The 20,437-nt window shown below is 39.8% G+C and overlaps 1 protein-coding gene across 1 annotated transcript in view; it reads left to right on the top strand.

Annotated features, from left to right (window-relative positions):
• Positions 1-20,437, top strand: part of cdkal1 (CDK5 regulatory subunit associated protein 1-like 1) — a 239,447-nt gene that overhangs the window by 19,784 nt on the left and 199,226 nt on the right. Inside the window, exon 4 of the mRNA XM_080040162.1 lies at positions 19,889-19,973. Coding sequence (XP_079896288.1) covers positions 19,889-19,973 — 85 coding nt within the window. The remainder of the gene's footprint in view (positions 1-19,888; positions 19,974-20,437) is intronic.

Here is a 20,437-nt window from a genome sequence, read left to right as displayed (position 1 = left end):
TCTTGGTATATATCTCTTTAAGTCTCTAATGGTGGATTTCTCTGATTCTTTCCACCAATGCCTTTGTCTCCACACTGATCCTCTAATCAGCAGCCAGCAGTGTCTAGGGTTTACTTCTAAAATTACAAATTTGTCAGCAAATATCTTGTACATTTCCTCTGTCTTCCTTTCCTCTCATATCTACCATCTCTAGCCCTTTTTTCTATCTGTTCGTTGGAGAGCGACTATAAGAGAAGCTTCAAACCAACAATACAGGTTGTGTGCCTCTGCCTACTAAGCCACCAGGAAACCCTCCTATGTTCTCTGCATCTGAGAGCTAAACAGCTCGCTGCGTCTGGGCTATTTGCATATCATTTGCATATGAACCCCAACTGGCTGTTTTTTGGAATGCCAAGAGGCTAAATTCCCTATTTATTACCCAGGCCCATAACTAGTTTTCACTTTTCTGTGGCATTTGCATCTGATTTGCATGTCCCGCAGCTTGGTTCTGGGAATAAGGGGCCAGATGACCTAAATTGTTTCAATTCCTCCCAGAAAATAAAAAGGCATAGGAAGAGCTAATTATTACTATTAATCGAATTAGGACGCTTTAATTGTGGAGCGTAAATATGCGCGGAGGTTATTAACTGCAATAGTAAGCTGAGGAAACTTGATTTTAATGGAAACGGCTTTAGCACAGATAATAACTGGGTGTATTAAGTGTTTGTGGTCGCTAACTTGAGTTTGAACAGTTGGCTTCATCATTGCATCATCACTTCGCCCACAGGGAAGGGAATTAAAAAGAAGCTTAAGCCTCTTTCAGACATGCACTCCTTTACGTTAATCTGACTGCAATTTCACTTGTCGCCTGTCTCATGTCTGAATAAGCACCCTGATCACAATTGCGTCAATGCGATGATGGCTTAGTTTGGACCGACTAGGAAACATTTCCATATCATTTTGATTTGACAAATTTGAGTTGAAAGCAGTTGGATTAACGGTAAATCTACAGCAGCACAAGCTGAAAAAAAAATTCCAAGAGAGATTAAATCAGTTTAATAAACTAGAAAACACAGTGAAAGACAATTCCTACTTTTCATATCAGATCACTCGCGCTATCATTCAATGCTGATGGATAAGCACAGTAAGATAAGAATACGAACTCAATAAAATCTATTATTTAAGCTGATGTGAAATGGTGGCATTTTGGCTTCAAAAACAAAATAGGCCTCAACTCTACATTATGCCTGGTAAAAATGAAGAAGTGGATTTAAAGGCCCTTAAAGTTCAATAAAGCCCTTAAACAACTCCAAACAGTATAACTTACAACATTGAGACCAACTGTCCCTCCTCCCAAGTGTTTGTATTCATTCCTTTATTGTGTAAACCTAGACCTAAACTGTGATGCGTTTGTCAAATTAGCAGACAAAACAAAACTGGTTAAAAGTGTTGTCTAATGTGGCCTAATATATCCATAAGCAGCAGTTCACAATATTTTGTGTTTACCAGGGCAGGTGCACTTTACATACAGGTGGCTCCTACCTTTTTTCTATCCTTTTGTGTCTCTATTCCTTGCTCTTTCAGGTGACAGGCAAAATAATGAAACACAACACACAAACACGCCCATCCCAGTCTACCAAATCACCTCATTGAATTTAAACTGCCATCTCCCAGGGCAAACAGCACATATAATCACATTTGCAATGTCAGAGAAATAGTGCGTCAATATTTACCTAGTCTGTTACTGTTGTGAAATGGGGAACTGACTGTGGTTAGTTTCCATGGTGTGCATTATTTTGACAGTTGGCTTTGAGGCACAGAGATGCACTCTCTCACACACACACACACACACACACACAGACAACATTTTCTCACAAGTGAGAAAGGGGTTTGTAAGTAGACATAGTTTAAATGTTGTACAGTGTAAAATATGAGTAAGATGATATTATTAGTGTTGTATTTTGTATGAAAGTTGTTACACACATTGGGATCTTGTAGAGTGCTGGTTAAAAAGTGTTAAGTCAACACCTGTTTATTACAGGTTTAGTATGTTGTATTGAATTCTTCACATTGTGTAGTTGTTGATGGGGGTTATACCCACCCAATTTTTTTACATGTGTGCATTATTGACTTAACCTACCTAACTAGCTAATATCCAAATCTTGTTTATGTGGATATTTTTGTGCACACAGACTACTTTTCCATGGTATTATCTTTGCATGAGGCTAAATACTCTTCTTTTAAAGCAAAATGACTTAATTGAGTGATAACCTCAAAGTTGGTCTGTAACCAAGCATGTCAGTTTAATTTCATTTCATTTTAGTCCATCTATCCCCAAACACTCAATGTCAACTTTCTATGCGGATAGTCACGATCATGATGATAATGAGATTTACACTTGCCTCCATCTAGAAAGTGAAAGAGTATGCCATATTTCACTGTGAGGTGTGTCGCCAAAGTGATATCACTGGTACATTACTCTGTCAGTCAGTAACCTTGCTGGCCCCTTCTTTCTCCCAGACATACTGACTTTTGTGCCCTTGACTCTAATAATCCCTCTCTCGCTGTGTGAAATATCTTTTCGTGCCTGCACTGATGATCATAATGGTTTTCTGTCTGAGCTGCAGACCAGTGATTGGCCCCAATTACTGCATGAACCTGAGCTTTCAAATCATCCTATCCCTGCAAGGTGAGACGTGTAATGGCAAAACATCTATGTAGGCCTGCTTTCCATCCCCTGCCTGTATGCACTCGATAAATCTCTCCTAATGCACATTTAAAATCACAGGGAATCCACTGCCAGATGTTTATCATTACTTTACTCTGTCGTTTTTTTCCATATATACAACCCATATGTGCCCTATCAGCACCCTTAATTTCTTCAGCAGTATTTGCTCTGAAACTTAATAGCTCAAAATACATTAATTTCTATGGTTGACTTGCCCACATCCCCTTCTTTAATTACAGAACTGCCACTCTCTGGTTTGGACATATGGACCATTTCTGCTAGATTATAAACCCTGGTCTATGAGACACTGTGTCTTGATGTTGCTTACTGTAGGCTGCTATGTAATTAGATATTTGTATTGCTAGTTCAGCAGTTGTTTCCACAATTTTTAGTTCAGGACACGTGCCCTTGTCTGGAGCCAGGTGCACCCACTTTGTCTCCTATATGATCAGATGTAAGAGAGACAGATTGAAGCAAACTTCTGCCATCCAAATTAGTGGTCACAGCATTCATCATTCCTGCTCCACTTTCAGCTGAGCTTGCCTGCTATTTTTCACCGAGATCACCCCACTTGTTCTTCTAATGCTAGGTCTCTCCTCTGCTCTCCCTGGTTATTTTGTTCTCTTTCTGTCTGTTTCTCAGCATTTTATCATTTCCCCCCAATGCTCCTCCTCCTTTCTTTTCCTTTTTCTCTCCGCAGACTCAGCCCCCACTCCATAGTCCCTACCTCCTTTTCTCCATCCCTTCTGTCTTGCAGGTCTTTTGAATCTTATTTGCATCTCCAATACTGCTCCACCTACATCTTTCTCAAATCCGACTTTTGATTCTTTCCCTCCCTCTCAGCCCTACAACCTTCTCATCTCTCTTTCTCTCTCTCTCTCTCTCTCTCTCTCTCTCTCTCTCTCTCTCTCTCTCTCTCTCTCTCTCTGTCTCTCTCTCTCTCTCTCTCTCTCTCTCTCTGTCTCTAGCTGTCAAGCTTGCTCTCCCTCTATCCAGTCTAGTAATAGAGAGTTGTTAAGGACAGGATAGAAATCCAGAGTGAATAGATGTTTCTAAGATGTTGTCAAACTGTTGGCGAGAGTTCTACAGTGGGCCCCTGCTGTGCTTAACTTGGCATACCCGTACACGCACACACACACACACACACACAGGAGCGCACACACACACACACACACACACACACACACACACACACACACACACACACACACACACACACACACACACACACACACACACACACACACACACACATGAAGCCATATCTGCCACTGACAAGAGACAGTAGATTATGAACATGCTACAAGAACCATCACTGTGCATTTCTGTCACTTCACTAAGCTGATATATGGGAACGATGCCATGAAGGCCTCCAGTCAGTCTGACAGGACTGCATTCTGGTATATTTGGTGAGCGTTTGTGTGAGAGAGTAAGACGGAGAGAAAAGAAAGAATCTGTAAAAAAAAGGCAGATGTCCACACTAATACATCCCTTTCCCTCTCTGTTGGGCTTATATCCGTATAAATTGGCTTTTTCCACCAGTGAAAACCAAGCTTTTTGAAAGGGCTGCCGGAATTGACACATTTTAATACAAAGGGACAGAGAACCGCTGCACCAAACCTCTATTAATACGGGGTCACTGTCTGATGTATCCAGTTCCCTTTCTATACTGGTGTTGCTCTGTGGTTGCATCAGAAGATGAACTGCTCATTTGAAAATATGTTGTTGTGCTTTTGTGTTTTTCTGTACTTGTGTAATGTTTTTGATGTCAATGTATGCTACAGTACATATGTGTTTTCACATGTATTTTTTTTATTTTTTTATACTGGATATATTAACATGAACTATCTTTTGGGCTGCAAATAATTGGTGGCCTAATCGGTGGCCTACTAATACCACACCTTACTATTGCAATGTGTGCAGTTTGTCACTTGAGACTGCCAAGTGTTAGTGTTTTTATGAGCTACACTGTGTGTGTGTGTGTGTGTGTGTGTGTGTGTGTGTAGTTGGCGAACCAGCAACCCTCTAATGACAGTTGATTGCATTATCATCCGTGGCTGAGTGGTTGCTCACCCTGCTAGACAGATAGACCAACCGTCAAAACCCAAAGGCCCCTCTGTGTGTGTGTATGTCTTAGTGTTTGTGTGTATGTGACACTGCGCCACAGTGAGTGCTCACTTGTTAGATTTGATTGGAGGTGAAACTCGTAAGTCCTCCAATTCATAATTTGCCACGTCAGTCTAGAAAATGTGTAGACACACACACACACACACACACACACACTCACACACATACGCTTACACGCTCACACACACAGACATATTCCCAGAGGAGAGGGAACCTTTTAGACACAAATGTTGTCAGTTAGGAATCCGTCTTGTTGTCCCACTTAGACATGCCCAACTTGTCACTCCTCCTCACACACCCACAACCGTGCTTAGGAATACTACTTGTATGCTGGCTTGTGTGCTTGCATGCTTGAGACTGAATAGAAGCCATTACATTTAGGGCAGTTTATCAGAGCCCTAGGCCCAACTAATCATAACAGAGACATTTTTGAGTTTAATACATTATCAATTTATTTATTGTGAAACACCCAATAATTGAAATTGAATTGTAAAATGACCAAACATCTTATGTGGATATTGCCACACAACTTGAATGACATGTTTGTCGCTGCTGTTTGTATAAACTAGTCTATTTTTTTAAGACAAAGAGTAATTCTCATCATCCTCCTCAGACATATCAGCAAGACATTTGTTTGGATCATGTCATGTCCCTCCAAATCTGTCTTTCCTGTCAGGCTAAATATCTTAATATAGGACTTGATTTTGATGCACAACACTGGTAAAAGGGTCACTGCCCCGCCTTCCACTCCACTCCACCTGTCCCCCGAGCCTGGCATCCAGCTGTCCGGTCAGCCAATAAGGCCGGACAGGCCTTGTTAGCTCAGTCAAGTGTATCCATTCACCCCAAAGCCACCCCTTTGCCCCAGTCTGCTTATCCCCATAAACCATCACTGCACTGTATCCCAAGGTCAGCATGTCCTGTGTGTGTGTATATATATGTGTGCACTCATGTCCCTCCCTAGGTGTGTGAGATGAGAGAGGGCAGTAGAGGAGGAACACAAATGTTTTTTGAGATGGAGGGTAGAAGACAGAAATTATAAGGGAGAGAAGTGTGTGTGTGTGTGTGTTTTAGCGTGCGTGCGTGCATTTGTGCACTCAGGAGTGTGCAGGGATGTGTGTGTGTGTGGGACGGGATGGAAAGTGGGTCATGGTGTGGTCTGTGTGTGAAGCACCAGGAGCATCATATTGACCCCTAGGGCTGCTGTCTGCCCCTTATCTCTCTCTCTCTCTCTCTCTCTCTCTCTCTCTCTCTCTCTCTCTCTCTCTCTCTCTCTCTCTCTCTCTCTCTCACACTGTTACACTCACACACACTTGTACTACATATACACACACACACCCAGACGTCTTTGCCTTTACCATCATATATCATCTACGAGGGCTTAAAACCAGAGGGAAATCAGAGACGCTTGATGTGTTTCTTTGGTCTAAAAAATCTGCACATCTCAATCGCTCAGATAGTCTGTTTGAGTTTACATCTGGGGACATGACTAAATGGACACAGAGAGAGCAGAGCCCAACTGTATGATGGGAATTGTTATCCAGATATGATTGCTAACCACTGTACTGCAAATATTGTAAGAAAAAAACACTTCTGCACTGTTGAATATGCCTTTACAGCTTAACTTTACCTATTGGTATCCGAAAAATACATATATAAACTTATTCAGTGTATGTAGAGCAGGAAAGGGTATGTTGGACAGAGTTTGGAAACTTGGAAAGTAGGTCTGGAAAATGTGATGCTGTAGCTTCAGTGATAGCAGTGAGCGTGGTCATATATGATATCTATCATCCAGAGAGCAAATTAAAGGAGTCTCTGTATGAAAGGTTTATGGTGCCTGGAAAGCAGATAGTCTCCAGAGCTCCCTTTCTTTACATATACAAGATGTGACTTCATTGAACTTCCCCCAACTGCCTGAAAAAACCCAAGCAGCATGCTTTATAATCAGTGAGCAACTAAAAATCCTGGCAGGCTGAAAACAAATCTGTTTGCAGAGTAATCACCATGGGAGCTCCATATCGCCTGGAAGCAAAAAACTTGCTGCTTTATTTTAGATTGCAATCATATCAACAGAAAAGTCTTTAATTATTTAGATGACAGTGGGAGTTACTGAAAGGACTGGGCTACTGTAAGCCACTGTAAATTAACTCACTATTTATAGAATTTCTTTTTTATGGTTATTGCAGTACTGAAGTCAAAGCCGATTTATGACTTACTGTAACTGTCCATATAATAACAGATTTAAAAAAAATGATAGCAGGTAATTATTGTGCAAGGGTCTGACAGTAAAACAATGATGATATTGATTATCCATGCTCTAATTTACTTCTTCTAATGCATAACACATTCACTGTCTTGGTAAACAAAACAGTCAAGACAATTGATGTCTGTCCTTTTCTGCAAATCAAATGGATACATTACAAGACTAGTGGAAATGTATGTAGCACAGAGGTTAGATTTGGGTGTATGAAGGTTTTTTCTTGGAAACCACAATGTCCTTGTGTTTTTCCACTTCCAAAAATACAAGAAAATTATCATTCTAAGTTCTTTCACTTTACATAAAATGAATAAAAAATAAATAAATATTATTTTAATCAGCCTAGGTCACTCTAATTACAAAATGGATTAAGGAAAAATAAAAAGGGAGAAACATTTCAGTTTTTATATTGGCGTTAAATGGTGCAGTTGGAGGCAAAAAGGTGAGGAGAATTTATTTTTAGAAATGTGAAAGAATTGGGGAAGAAGATATTGTGATGACAACTAGGGGTTTGGACACAATAGAGCTGGAGAAAAAGAGTAAAGTGAATAGATGGTGGTTAGATGAGCCAGGGGAACCTATAAAGGTTATGTGGGGATGGGAATAGATTAAAGAAAAAAGTTATGTGGTAAAACATTAGGGGGTAAAACAATGATGGTAGTTTCAGAATGTTGGGCTAAAATATCAGGTATGTGCATGCTGATAGGATCTTAACAAGGCTGTATAAATTACACCCGTCTTCTCTTCTTTCTATTGTGAAAACAATGTAAAACATGCTCCCAAGCCATACCTGGAGAATGAAGCTTTTACAGTTAGGATTGAAGTAAAATAAAATAACATACACAGACATCATCCAGGGAGCACTCAATATTCACTTCATATGCTTTTAATTGTGCTCTGTACTCCTGTAGCTGAGCTTTATTCCATGTGTTCACTAGGTGCCAAATAATCTCCATAATCTGGCGTCCTGTTGTGTTGAGTTATACTTTTTTTAAATCGTGCAAAGATAATATGCAGCTAATAAGTTAACATTACAGTTTCAGATATTAAATAAACAACAACTGTAAAATACAATCTTTAAACTTCATCACTAGAGTGAACTTTATCTATTGACTTGAATTTACAGTTTTTTAATTTGCAAATTGGCACATCTGTATGTAGCGGATACATTGGAGTTCAGGGAAATTACCGTATTCCCCACTCCGCCTGCTATTATTTGTGTGTTTCTCTGCTGCTTTCTGACCCTGCAGCTGAGCCTCATCTGTATCTGTGGGGGGCTACTCACACCTGTGGGTAAAAAGCACAACAGACACAATGTGCAAATACAGCAGAATACATAATTGTGTAGTGTTTCTAAAAATAATATTTATTTATATAAATTCAAAGGTGGACACTCGCAAACCTGCCACATGTACTAAAACATATTACCCATCAAATTACTTTATGATGTCTTTGAAACCAATGTTTTGTTTCAGATTAGAACAGGGTACACAACTGACACTTACCCATTTCTAGCTGATTTGTTCCCTTTTTATTCCTCTGCACTGTCTTTCTCTTTGTTTTTCACTTTCATCTCCATCACTGTTTTTCTCTCCTTTCACATTGCTCTTCACACTCACTTTTCTCCTTTTATTTCTCTTTCACAATTACCTTCTTCCTTTTCTTCTTTCTTTTGATGTACAGTAGTAGCCAGCTGATCCTTGTTCTCACTCGTCTTGCTTTTGTCCATCTTTCCATATGGAGGGACTAGTGTGATTGAAATGTGTTATGTATGACCTTGTATATGTATGTACACAAATATGCACACACATACTGACCCCAGGTGTTGCCTATCCAATATCCCTGTTTCTCTTGTATGATTTGGTTGTCTGGTAAATTAGGGTGAATATCACTCACCCAGTCACTCACGCAGTCACTCACGCAGTCACTCACACGCACACACACACATGCACACACAGGAATAAACCTCATTGATTAGATTTTGGGTCAGTTGGTGGGAATGTTTCAAAAGAATGCACTAAGGTTCACCTCAACACATACACACATAAAATACAATTGAGATGCGCACACACGAAAGCAGAGGTCATTTCCCTGTTAAGAGTGGCAGAATTTTATTTTATCACACACACACACACACACACACACACACACACACACACACACACACACACACACACACACACACACACACACACACGCATACACCAATTTGTTTGGGGGTCAGCTGTTGTAGTCAAATGGAATATATTTCTTATATTGGATAAAATATAAAAAGGTTTTTCCTCGGTGGACTGCAGACTGAGTGAAGTAGGGTCTGTGTGTGTGTGTTTTTGTGTGATTTGTATGTGTAAATGTACCCTCAATACACTACCACTACCTACAACTTGATAAAATAAAAATATACTAAAAATAAGCATTACTCTCTTTCGGTTTTTGAAGTACACTGCATGGCAGTCATTGTGTCAATATACACAGTTATTGACCGTACATTGAGTGGAAACTGGTAAAATTATTCACCTGTAAGCAAGTGAAACTCGGACACTTAAAAACTAATATGAAGATAACTTTTTAGCACTTTATCTGGCTTTTTAAAATGTAATTCTTAATTTTGTATTGCAAAGTACAGAATTTAGCACACAGCTTTTAAAGTCATAAATATACAATAAATAATCTCTAAGTGCAGGAAGTGTCCTCTACACACACTCTCTGAAGCTATGGTTTCGTGACAGTTTGCAGGTTGACAGAGCCAACATGAACTCTTTTGGAAACAAATACACACACACACACACACACACACACACACACACACACACACACACACTCTCACTGAGGCATTTACCCACGCACACACACGGATACACTCACATACACACACACTCACTCAATGAGGCATTTACCCTCGCACACACACGGATACACTCACACACATACCAGGATGCTTGTCTTACCCTCTGGGCTTTTTCCTCCTTGTCAGATAAAAGATTAGTCAACAGTTTTTTGTGCACACTCTGTACTTAAAACTTCTCACAGAATTGCCTGATGGTCATGATATGCAAAAATAACCAAAGCACTCCCCAGTCATTGGCTACACCTTCATACCTATGCAAATCTTATGCAAATCTAACTTTCCAGAGATTTCCCAGGAATGGCATTTCTTTGCTTGGAAGGAATTTGTGTGCACCTAAATGCTGAATCATTTAAGTTTACCCCAGGCTACATTCCCACACTCTTGCAGAGGAAAATGCATGTTAGGCCAAATTAATTAATTAATAACTTAACATGCTGCCGAATGGTAACTACTAGTAATACTTCAGACTCAACATAGTGTTCTGTGTGGCCGAATGTCCTCTTCAACTTGAGAGTCTCAATGTCATGCTGAAGCATCAGTTTGTAAAGATGGGTCATCTGACTTCTCACTATATTTGGAATTCCTGTTTGCAAAGTTCCCATTAAAATGAATCCAGTTTATACTTCCTCTTCTTACCTGTGCCTGGAAACAAGTTTGATGTTTAAAAATCATTGATACCAATCATTACAGTTTTTTATAGCCCCTTTTACACAGCCAGTGAAAGCCGGGAATATGCCGGCCTTTCGGCCCTCCCCCCAGCTGTGTAAATGCGACAGTTGCGGAACGAGGGAAGAAAGGTGCGAGTGATCGTTCCGGGAATTTTACTACCTCGGGGGGTAGTAAGATTCCCGACACGATCAGTTCCGCCTCTCTGTTTAAATGCTCCAGCTTGTTGTTGCGGAACAGGGGGGCGTTTGACGTTCAATAGTCTTACGTTCTAAACATGCGACCATGTTAGCAGTTGAAGGACGTGTGTTTAACATTAACCACGGCGGCCTGATGTCCCGTAAAAATCACCAAATAAAAGGAACGGTGTATAATCTAGCTGATCATAAGGTCCGTTGCTCAATCCAAACCCCCGCGCTTCATTTTGCAGAGTGTATGAGTCTATTTCTGCCCAGGAGAAGTTGTACAATGGAAAGCTAGGCTAGGCTAAGTAAGGGATAAAGTATAGCGAACGGGTCACTTGCTAGAAATAAAGACCGACAAGCTGAAGCAGGAGCCCGACGCGCAGCGGAGGGCTCTTGTTCAGCTTGAAGGTCGACCTAGTAACGGGGGAATAGTCTGCTCGCCCCGCTAGACTGTCTGCTTCAGCTGACTGAAGGCTCCGGCTCAGCTGTTAGCCACAGAGCTACTGTTTTGCTAACACATTCCGCCGCCGCTATTATTATCCTAAATCTGAGCGTATATCCACACTTTATTTCTGTCTACAGTAACGTGACTTCACACACTGTGTGTATGTGTATGTCTGATTGGCAGATCGCTGCCCTCACAAAGAGACTCGCTCACAACCAACCTGTCACACACACACACACACAGAGGTGAAGCGGTCGGATTGATTTTGTCAGTTTGGTTAACTGTCCCAGTGATGTTGGACTCAGCGCGTAGCGAGATCAACTGGCACATCGTGGGGACAGTAAAATACGGCCCTCTTACTGCAAGCTCCAGCACTTCTGCTCTCAATTCACCGGCCATTGTTGTTGTTGTAAAGCAGCTGACCGGCGCGGCGCTAAATGTTTACGTCACACCTGACGCTGTTTACAAGCACCTCTTTCATTCCGGAGCGCTGTGTAAAAGGGACTACTGATGCGCCAGCAGGCCGGCGTTGCTTGGTTCTGTGTAAATAACACAGAAGCAAGCAAAGCCGGCATATTGGAGTGATGTTGTTCCGTCAATATGCCGCAATCTCTGTGTAAAAGGGGCTTATGATTGCTAACCCACAGTGGGCACAACTGTAGCTCAATGTGCAAAACTCTAACTACAATCAGCACTACCAACATTCACTGGAGCTGAACAGTTCACTTCACCTGCAAAATAGGCTCAGTGCAGCAAACATTATGAACCAGCCTCATTGAGATAACATACTGTCATTCAGAACACACTTAGAGTATAAACACTAGTATCAAACCCCAATACTCAAATTACAAATGTAGCCCTCTCACTCAATTCTGTTTTGACTAAATTCCTTTTATAGAATGTCCCTTTAACATATAAAAGTTACTGCATGGGTTGTGAAATGGTGAGATCTACGAAATATATTTTCTGGATGGTGTACACTCAGAGGTGGGTCGTAACGCGCTACATTTACTCCGTTACAAATACTTGAGTAACTTTTTGAATAAATTGTAATTTTAGGAGTAGTTTTATTGCAACATACTTTTACTTTTGCTTGAGTAAATATTTGAAGAAAGAACGGTACTTTTACGCCGTTCCATTTGGCTACGTGACGGTCGTTACCTTATTTTTTTATATATTTTATTTATTACATGCGAGATCTATTTCTCTCGTGATTTTTCTCCCCGGGGACGTCTTCATCCAACATCTCTATCACGTGACTATTTCAACCAATAAAAACAACATTACAAAAGCTTGCCAATCAAATGCAGCCAGTCACATGACAAGTGTTTTCATGTTGTCATAGGGCTCAACAATGTCCGCAGACTTTTTTAAAGGCTCCGGTTCCGCACCGATGTTGTGTCCGTGGCCGTGCCATGTAGGTTACACGCATATTTTACCGACTATCTGGGTGAGTCGAGAAAATGGAAGAAACCGCTGATTCCAAGGAGCAATAGCCACACCCCTGGCCTCAAATACAAACTCACACACTCGCAAGCTCTCAATCACACTAACTCACAAAATAACAATCACATACTCACAATCACATTGACACAGACTCCCACACACTCGCAATTACAGACACTGTTCTTCTTTGACACATGTCCTGTTCTCCCTGTAGCCTACTCAATTCGCATGCCCCAGTCTGGCTGTGTGAGAGTCTGAGAGTGGTCTCTTTGTTCAGCCACTCTGTAGTTTCATACGTTAAGTGAGTGTGCCAGCAGGTTTTGATGTGTAACACAGTTTAATTTAGTGTGTTTTATAATTTTGGGGCTAAACCCAACCTAGATCATTTTCTCAGGGCCAGTGACATATTGTAGGAATTAGTTTTAAAATGTGCATGTGCAAAACAATTGCAACAGTGTTATAAGTGTATTGGTTTTAATTAATATAATTTTGGACACGCCTAATTTATTATAATTTTATTTGAAGGGTGATATATTTAATTTGGCATATAATTAATTTATTATTGTTTGAGTTCAAGGGTTATTCATTTGATTTTTAAATACCTTATTTATTGTTTTATTTAAAATGATGTTATTTAACATATCTTTATTTGAACATTGCTGTTTAATATTATGTTCGTGTCTATTCTGTACCGTTTGTGTTGCTCTGTATATTTCAAAAATAAATCCGGAGTAGGCCTAATTCAGTAGGCCTACTTGTACTCTTGAGTACTTGAGTAGTCTTTTCACTACATACTTTTTTACTCTTACTTGAGTAATTATTTTTATGAGTACTTTTACTTCTACTTGAGTAATTATAATCTTAAAGTAACTTACTTTTACTTGAGTACATTTTTTGGCTACTCTGCCCACCTCTGTGTACACTAAACACAACTTAAGGATGGCTCTGGCTAAGATGCCAAGAGGCCTGGTTAGTTTATTAATGTAACTATACTGGTAATGGGCATTCATTTCCCATGTAGTGTATTTCAACTGTAACTATAGCCCTTATTCAAGATGAAACAATACAATCAACATGGAAAAAAACACATTGGAAAGACAAGATTTGAGAGCAATATTAATCAGTTTTATTTCTAAACAATATAACTCAGCTCTCTTTTTCCCTTTGTCTTAGATTGACTCGTGAACACATGAAAACACTGCTTATAACCCTAAATACTAATACCCCGGGGTTTTTTGTAAGGTTCAGTTAGACAGTTACTGGTACCAGTGTTGGCGCGCTTGTACAGAAATCCTCTTCAAAAGAAAAGTCCATATACTCACACCCGAATCAGGACAAAAATATACGGTAAACTCCTTGAAAAAGCAACCTCTTCCAAGAGGCAGCAACACGATCAGGAACCCGTCTCGATGCTCGGTCCAACACCAACTCCTCTGCTGCAACACGTGGCAAAGTCCGTCCTTGTCCTGGCCTCTCCCGTACACGCAGTTGGTTATGCTAACCGCTAGCAAAACAGTCCCGTACTCGTGGTCAGCTTGCGTTAGCCCCTTAGCAAAAAGCCACACTTCTAAAGCACGCTCGTTTACACTTTTAACAAAATAAACAAACCCTCACGCAAATGCCCGGTTGCCAACGGTAAATAACTGTTCTTCAAGTTAACTTTAAGTTTTCAGCTTCTTCTCGCAGCTTCTTTTTTCTCTCATCCACCGGACAATTAGTTATATCCCGCCCCTCTGACTATCCGACAGGTTAATCCCCAATGACAGATAAAATGATTGACACCTGCCTGAACAAATCCAAACCCATAAAAATAAACTGAGGGTTTCAAGGGCTCTTTAAAACATAGGACTTTTCTATATTTAACACAAAGTTCCCCAAATTAACCAGATACATGTCAACAGTATCATTACAACTTCAGGCCCACATTAATGACAATTTAGCATACATTGTACATATAGGAAAACCCCATTTACTCAAATTAGAAGGGCGCTAGACAAACTTTTAATCTTTACAGTTTGAATAATTTGAGTTACTTCTCACAAATGACGTAATATTTTCTTTGAGGAAAGACTGACATTATTTCGCATTAAATTGTTTATTTTATAACATAGCAGTTATGTTACGTATAAACAAAAATAAATGGAAATCAGACGTTTGCTTCGATATATAGGTATTTTATATTTTTTTGAAAACATTTCCAAATTTAATATTTATCTGTTTAAGTATTCTATCATTCTAATACAGAAACCAATTCCTATTGTCATTTACCATAAGGATGCAACTGTAAGCGGTTTGTTTGCTGGAAAATCCGTATTACAGATGCAACTTTAAATCTTTGCAGATTGGGTTGCACTCTCAACCCTGCCTCTCTCAATGAGAGACCATGATTCACAACAGGGTCTATCAGTGTAGCCCTTACTGTATTTCATCAGAAATTACAGCTCAATGTCTTCTAAGTCTTCCTCCACACAACCACACTCTCACTGCCATACTTCTCCCTCCAATAACCAACAACATTCATTGGTCCATTTCCATTTTTGAGCCTTCCCTATACTGTGTATATACAGTATGTTCACTAAAAAGTCCAAAACAAGACAACTTCTTAGTGTTTCAGTTGAAATTGTAATCTGCAGTGTTTGAAATGCACTAGTCTGAAATCCATTCTGTTTTGAATGTGTAGTTTACAGTTGTGACAGCAGTATGTTAGCATTTGAACAAAGTGCTAGAAATCCACAGTGTTGTGCAGGTTGTGGTGAAGCCATGTGATAAGTGTGTAGAGTTTTGAAAATTGTGTTTAAGCAATGAAAAACAAGCTACAGTTTGGTCCATATGAACCGCTGCGGTGCATAGTGTTGTTAGAGTTTTGCACATGTCGCTCCAGTTGTGCCCACTGTGGTTTAGCAATCAAAAAAACTGTAACGAGATATAATCTTAGAAAAAGATTACACAACACTCTTTGAGGAAAATACTTACAACTTAACTACTTTTACACTTCCACTCGATGTTTGAGCGAACAATTGTGACGGTAAATGTGGGAAAATATTGCACAAGCATACATACATCCATTTACCCAGAATACCCGCACAATTTTAATATCACCTCTGTAAACACATGGTCATCCAGAGAAGGCTTTGCACCACAGCTTCATCACTGTATGTTGCCCTAATAATAACTTTTTCAACAGAGCTTACAGTTTTTTTCGATTGCTAAACCACAGTGGGCACAACTGGAGCGACATTTGCAAAACTCTTAACAACAGTATGCAGAGCAGCGGTTCATTCGGACCAAACTCTAGATCGTTTTTCATTGCTTAAACATAATTTTCAAAACTCTACACACTTATCTCATGGCTTAACCACAACCTGCACAACAACACTGTGGATTTCCAGCACTTTTTTCAAATGCTAACACACTGCTGCCACAACTGTAAACCACACATTCAAAACAGAATGAATGTCTAGTGCATTTCAAACACTGCGGATTGCAATTTCAACTGAAACACTAAGATGTCTTGTTTTAGACTTGTTAGTGAACATATATACAGTATAAAGGGAAAGGTCAAAAATATATTTTTTTTTGGAAATGGACCAATGAAGACAGGTTGTTGGAGGGAGAAGAGTGGCAGTGAGAGTGTGGATGTGTGGAGGAAGACCTACAAGACATAGAACTGTAATGTCTGATGAAATACAGTAAGGGCTACACTGATAGACCCTGTTGTGAATCATGGTCTCTCACTGAGAGAGGCAGGGTTGAGAGTGCACCCAATCTGCAAAAATCTAAAGTTGCATCTGTAATACAAATTTTCCAGCAAACAAACAGCTTAGAGTTGCATCCATACAGTAAATGACAACATTACAGGAATTTATTTCTGTATTACAATTATAGAATATTAAACAGATAAATACTACATTTTGAAATATTTTCGATAAAATATACAAAATGTGTATCTATTGACGCAAACTTCTGATTTTCATTTATTTTTGTTTTCCTAAAAAAAACTGGTATGTTATAAAATAAACAATTTCATGTGAAATAAGTTCACCCTTTCATCAAAGAAAATGTTATGTAATTTGTGTGAAATAACTCAAATTATTCAAACTGTAAAGATTAAAAGTTTGTAATTTGTGTATTGGGGTTTGATGCTAGTGTTTGTACTCTGAGCATCTTCTGAGTGACAGTGTGTGTTATCTCAATGAGGCTGGTTCATAGTATTTGCTGCACTGAACCTATTTTGCAGGTGATGTGAACTGTTCAGCTCCAGTGACTGTTGGTAGTGCAGACTGTAGTTAGAGTTTTGCACATTGAGCTACAGTTGTGCCTACTGTGGTTTAGCGATCGAAAAAAAACTGTAATCAGGGGACTAGCTGAAACATTCCTGATTTGTAGTAAAACAAATACATATAGTACATAGGACTTATAATTTGTAATCAGTGGAAGTTGTTATCAGTGTACTTTTTTTTTTAAAGGTATTTTATTGGCATTTTTATGCTTTATTGACAGTGCAGAGAGACAGAGGTGAAATGGGGCAGAGAGGGGAGTGACATGCAGAGAACGACCGCGGGAGGGAATCGAACCCGGGTCTGCTGCTGGGCCCGGCCCGGGAGGGGGACGCCTTACCAACTGAGCTAAAGGCGCCCCCCGTTATCAGTGTACTTAAGACAGGGTGAACATTATTTGTGGTTGGACAGTTGCTTCTGACATCTGTACAGTGTTTTGTTTTGTCATGAGATTACAGCCCTTAAAGCCCTTTTCAGACAAAGCAGCTGTCCTGATTAATTCCAGTTCCTGGCGGTGGCTTTGACCCCCAGTTCATTGGTAGCATGTGGGATCTGGGTGACACAACGGTGGGCTCATGTGGTTGTACCCAATGTGAAGCGTAAAGGATCTTCTCATTTTCATCTGTGACAGTTTGACTGTCAGTGTTCTGCCACTGGACAGAGAAACACAGTATACAAATAGCAGAATCCTTAGAATAGTGTGCATTTGGACAGAGTGTATGGCTGCCTTGTTTGATATTTAGACAAAAAGTAGTTAAAAGTACAAACATAAAAACATGTTTATCCTATGAAAGGATTAATAATTTCATTAATGGATTAACGAAAAATGAATTCAGAAACTCTTGAGCAGCTTTCAACTAAATATCCAAGCATTGTACACTTTGTTTTCGTACTACTGTAGTTTTTACCCCTGCTCCAGTAAGTTGTGCTGACTCTGTAGAAAGGATTGTTTAGCGTGTGTGTTTGTGTGTGTGTGTGTGAGTTTCTGTGTGTTTTTGTGTGTGTATGTGTGTGTGTGTGTGTGTGTGTGTGTGTGTGTGTGTGTGTGTTAAATTGATGGAAAGCTTGTTATTGTTGGTCTGGAAAACCTCCCGCGGGACAGAGGAGACAGCAACCCCACAGCTGAGACCACTCCTAGTGTGTGTGTGTGTGTGTGTGTGTGTGTGTGTGTGTGTGTGTGTGTGTGTGTGTGTGTGTGTGTGTGTGTGTGTGTGTGTGTGTGTGTGTGTGTGTGTGTGTGTGTGTGTGTGTGTGTGTGTGTGTGTGTGTGTGTGTGTGTGTGTGTGTGTGTGTGTGTGTGTGTGTGTGTGTGTGTGTGTGTCCTAGACAAATAAAGGTAGGCATAATGGGCACCCTTTGCCAGATGCGCTCTCCCCCCTCCTCCTCCACAGCACACAAAGGCCCTAACAAACTCAACACATGATTCATGTCCTACCAGTGTGACTCACAATATTTTAGTTCTTTAACAAGACATGCAACTCTACTATGCTTTTTATGACACTTCATTAAGTCTTACTAACTTACTTATCATAGTCTCATAACATTTAAGGTTATGACTTGCTTATTCTTTGACATATTTTACATCTTATTAGGCTTATTTCAATCTATGTGAACTAGCTTTAGGTTTTACATTTAACTAAATAATAATTGAAGAGACTCTGATATTATTTTACAAGTGATGCAACTTTTACCACTTCAGTAAATCCTTCATCTTTACGTTCCTAACTCAAGTTCTGCATGAGCGCTTTACATATTAATCATTCCAAATAAGATTGATAGTGAACAGACCCTTATTGGTATTTATGTCTCATAGTGAATCATTTGATGAATGCTGTTCCGTCTTCCAATTTGTTCTTTGCCTAGAAAGTGTGTGTAGTACGAGTGTGTGAATGATAGTTTACCCAAGGCAAGGTGTGGTGAGGTTGGCAAGATCCCCTTTCTCCACATCCTGGGACCGTGTGTGTGTGTGTGTGTGTGTGTGTGTGTGTGTGTGTGTGTGTGTGTGTTTTACAGAAAAGTACTGAGGGTGCAATATCACATTAACTAATGCAGGCAATACAGCGCAAGTGGGGTGTGTGTATGCTTGACTGCAACAGGGAAGTGGATTCTAAGTGAAATATCTGGTTCAATGTGGCGTAAAGGAGCAAGCTTCTAGCCGCCCCACCACCGCCTTGCCATATCCCCCCGAGTATGTGTGTCTCTCTAGTCTGTGACAGCTCTCCTGGCCGTGCCGTGCAAAGCCTGCCAGCGTCGTCTTGAGCAGCAGCCAAGCTTAGCGTCACAAGGGCGTGTGTGTGTGTGTGTGTATATATGTATGTGTGTACATGTCAATTAAACATTTATAAAAAAGGATAAAAAAATTAAAATACCATCTTAGTTCAAGTGACTAGTAATTGGAAAATATTATTGCAAAAATAGGTGTTTGTTAGAAGCTGCTTTTTTTGACGAATTGTACCAAATGAATAAATACAAGTCAGTAAGATGCAAATTGGAAGGTAAAAAAAAAGTTTGTAAGTGGACCTTTTATATGTTGAAACACTTTTCTTATGGATCCCGAATGAACTTCATTGCTCTATTTGATAATGTCATTGAACAGAAAAATTAACAGGATTACTATGGAGGTAAATAGAAGAGTAATCAGGACTTCATATTATCTGTGACCAACTGCCAGGAAATCTCCATGTCTGAGGATGCCATGCAAAGTGATGAGGGGCACATTCAGGAAACACTTTAAAAAAACTGTTTCATAATCCAGTATATACTGCAGACATGACTGTGTCACTGCCAGTCCAGGAGTTGGATGGGATCACTTTGGGAACTAAGTTCTCAATAACAAAGATAACTTATGTGTTGATTTGTTAGATTTAGGTTTTCTGTATGTACTGTAAAGTGCTATTATACAAATAAATGTACTTTCTCTCTCTTTGTAGACGACCCAACGGAAGCAGACCTGTGGGTGCTCAACAGCTGTACTGTGAAAAACCCTGCAGAGGACCACTTCAGAAACTCAATCAAGTATGAAAAACATTCCTTTTTTAATATGTTTACTGATTAAAACAAACTACTATACATTTTGCTTTACAAAATGTATTCTTATGCACACATGTGTTTGTGTATGTTGTAACATGCTTCCAGCTTGTTGCCACATGTCGGTTTCCATTCTCAGGGAGAGAGGGAAAGAGAGACACTCCAAAATTTGCATAAACAGATAAATTAAGATAGAAACTGTTTTGCATTTTGATTAATTTCCTTCCATCAAGGGGATCCCCACACCTGGTGGGTGTGGCCTTTAGTCTAGTGAGAGGGAACAGGAGTGACTGTATGGAGCATTGAATTATCCCAAATTACTTCAGCACCAACAACATTTATTTCCCAGTTCACAGTTTTTACAACTGAAACCATTAGTTAGCCATAAGCTAGAAAGTTAATTATCATATATTATTTTTAATTTTTAACATCACTTTACAACCACAAAAAAC

Source organism: Ammodytes marinus (genome assembly GCF_949987685.1).
Source record: "Ammodytes marinus genome assembly, chromosome: 13".
In the NCBI taxonomy this organism is placed as follows: Eukaryota; Metazoa; Chordata; class Actinopteri; order Uranoscopiformes; family Ammodytidae; genus Ammodytes; species Ammodytes marinus.
This window is presented reverse-complemented; position numbering and strand designations above follow the sequence as displayed.